The sequence below is a fragment of the Nicotiana tomentosiformis genome, chromosome 9 (assembly GCF_000390325.3).
Source record: "Nicotiana tomentosiformis chromosome 9, ASM39032v3, whole genome shotgun sequence".
NCBI lineage: Eukaryota > Viridiplantae > Streptophyta > Magnoliopsida > Solanales > Solanaceae > Nicotiana > Nicotiana tomentosiformis.
In genome coordinates this window covers 96211826-96214157 of record NC_090820.1, presented here as the reverse complement: position 1 = coordinate 96214157, position 2332 = coordinate 96211826, and the positions used below count along the sequence as shown (strand labels likewise).

Genomic DNA, 2332 nt, shown 5'->3' with positions numbered 1-2332 from the left:
GCAGTTTACCTACGAGCATTCCCATTCACACTTAAAGATGATGTGAAGCACTGGCTTCGAAGCTTGCCCCAGGGATAAATTAGAACATGGGAGGAGATGACAAAATAATTTCTCCTAAGCTAAAACGGGCAAGTTTAGAAGAGAAATCCATAAGTTCTGTGAGAATGAGACTGAAACTTTGGTTGAAGCTTGGGAGAGGTTTAAGGAGATAGTGAGAAAGTGTCAACATAGCGGAATTGAACTCTGGATGTAACTCCAGGATATTTAGGATGGATTAACACCTGCTTCATGCAGAACATTGAGCAACGCGGCTGGAGGTCCGTTGATGAAGAAGACACCAGAGGAGATAGTCACTATTCTTGATGAGTTATCTAAAATGAAAAATCAGTGGCCCTCTGAGATTGCTGAAATAAGAAGATCAACTGGTGTTCACCAGGTTAATGCTAACACATCTGTATAGGTACAACTTGCTGCCATGGCGAAGGAAATAAGGAAGCTAATCCTAGCTTCTACACAAAGTGTAAATCACATAGTATGTGAGATATATGGAAGAGGATACCCTACTCATGAGTATCAAGCCTCAACTGAGGAAGTTAATGTTGTGGGTAATTATAACTTTAATGCAATGGGTCAGAAGCACCCCGATTTTTCATGGTGTTCACTTGGGGGTACAAAAAATGCATGGTAACAAAATAACTCCATATTTCAAGGAGATCCTAGTTTTTTGAATCAGCCGAGGCCGCAGTTTCAGCCTCAACAACCAATTTAGTCTAGGTCAGAAGATCTAATGAAGTCATTCATTGTCAAGACTAATAAGAGATTAGATTCTCATGGTTCATCTATCAAAGAACTTGGGACAGGTTTGCGTAACTTGGAGAGGAAAGTGGGACAAATTGCAACTATATTATCTGAGAGAATCTCAGGTACTCTACCAGCTGATACTGAAAAGAATCCCAAAAAACGGTAAATAGTGTGACATTGAGAAGCGTACAAGTGTTGAAAGATCCCATTCCAATTCACAAAGAAGTTGCGCCTGAAAAAGAAAGTGGGGAGGAGCTGAAAATTGAAGATGATAAAAAGACTAAGAAGAAGAAAGGCAATAAGGGAGCTGAGAAAAAGAAGAAGGAAGAGAATTCAAGAAAGGATGAATATGAAGAGAGCGAGCACATTCCTGCTTTACCTTTTCCCCAAAATATTTATAGAGAGAAGTTGGACAAGCATTTCGAGAGATTTCTAGATATGCTGAGACTGGTTAATGTAAATCTGCCATTTACTGAAGTTCTCTCCCAAATGCCAGCTTATGCTAAGTTCTTGAAGGAAATCCTGACAAAGAAGATAAAGATAGAAGAGACCTTAGTGGTAAAGCTCATAGATCATTGTAGTGCGATCTTGCAAAATAAACTCCCACAAAAGTGTGAAGATCCAGGGAGTTTTACTATACCTTGCTCTTTAGGCACTCTAAACTTTGATAAATCTTTGTGTGATTCTGGTGCCTCAATTAATTTAATGCTTCTGTCTATTTATAGGAAACTGGAGAATGATCTTGGAGAGATAAGGTCAGCACCAATATCCTTGCAGTTAGTAGACCAAACAACTATAATACTCGAGGGGATAATGGAAGATGTATTAGTTCGAGTAGACAAGTTTGTATTTCCTATAGATTTCATAGTGGTAAATATGGAGGAGAACAAAAAGGTCCCCCTCATCCTAGGAAGACCATTTTTAGTAACGATTAGAGCTATACTGGATATACATGATAGAAAACTCATACTTAGAGTGGGTGAGGAGACAGTGACATTTGAGATGAATGTAGCAACTGGAGTAAAAAGGGAGAAGCCAACTGCAAGTGTTGAGTAGAGAGTGAAAAACGAGAATGAGAAGGTCCCAGTGATTAAGAAAGATAAGTGTGGTGTGTACCCAAAGAAGGCTGAGAAGAAACTCTCTGCATGGATGTGTGCATTGGTTCGGGCACGTGGAATGGACCCTAACTTTTACTCAGACCCCGACTAAAAATTCAAGGAAGTTTTCTCTACCTTATGCTTTGTGATTGAGTGTCATGGGGATATGCCATTACTTAAAGTGTGGGGTGGGGTATAATTGTATGTTGTATGTATATGTGTTAGTTTTGTTAGTTGTAGTAGTTGGAAAATTGAAAAAACCATAAAAATTGAAAAACATTCGACATTTCCCGACGATGGATATTATACGACGAGTTTCTTTAGGGAGTAAAGTCGAAAGAAAAAGACAAAAATATTTTCTTTTATTGGTAGTGTATTAATCCCCCCTTGGTTTTTCTTTGTGTCGCGGTTCTTCTCCAAAGGTTTTGTTTGAA

General features: G+C 38.8%; 1 protein-coding gene across 1 annotated transcript; it reads left to right on the top strand.

Annotated features, from left to right (window-relative positions):
• The first annotated feature begins 787 nt into the window (after nt 1-787).
• Nucleotides 788-1857, top strand: LOC138899238 (uncharacterized). The gene is made up of 2 exons (XM_070185379.1): nt 788-923; nt 1004-1857. The coding sequence occupies exons 1-2, from the start codon at nt 788-790 to the stop codon at nt 1855-1857; spliced, it is 990 nt and encodes a 329-aa protein (XP_070041480.1).
• Nucleotides 1858-2332: the final 475 nt, after the last annotated feature.

Coding starts and splice junctions, on each gene's coding strand:
- LOC138899238 (XM_070185379.1), top strand. CDS start 788: ATGAAGTCATTCATTGTCAAGACTAATAAGAGATTAGATTCTCATGGT. Junction 924..1,003: donor ATTATCTGAGAGAATCTCAG/GTACTCTACCAG, acceptor AAGTGTTGAAAG/ATCCCATTCCAATTCACAAA.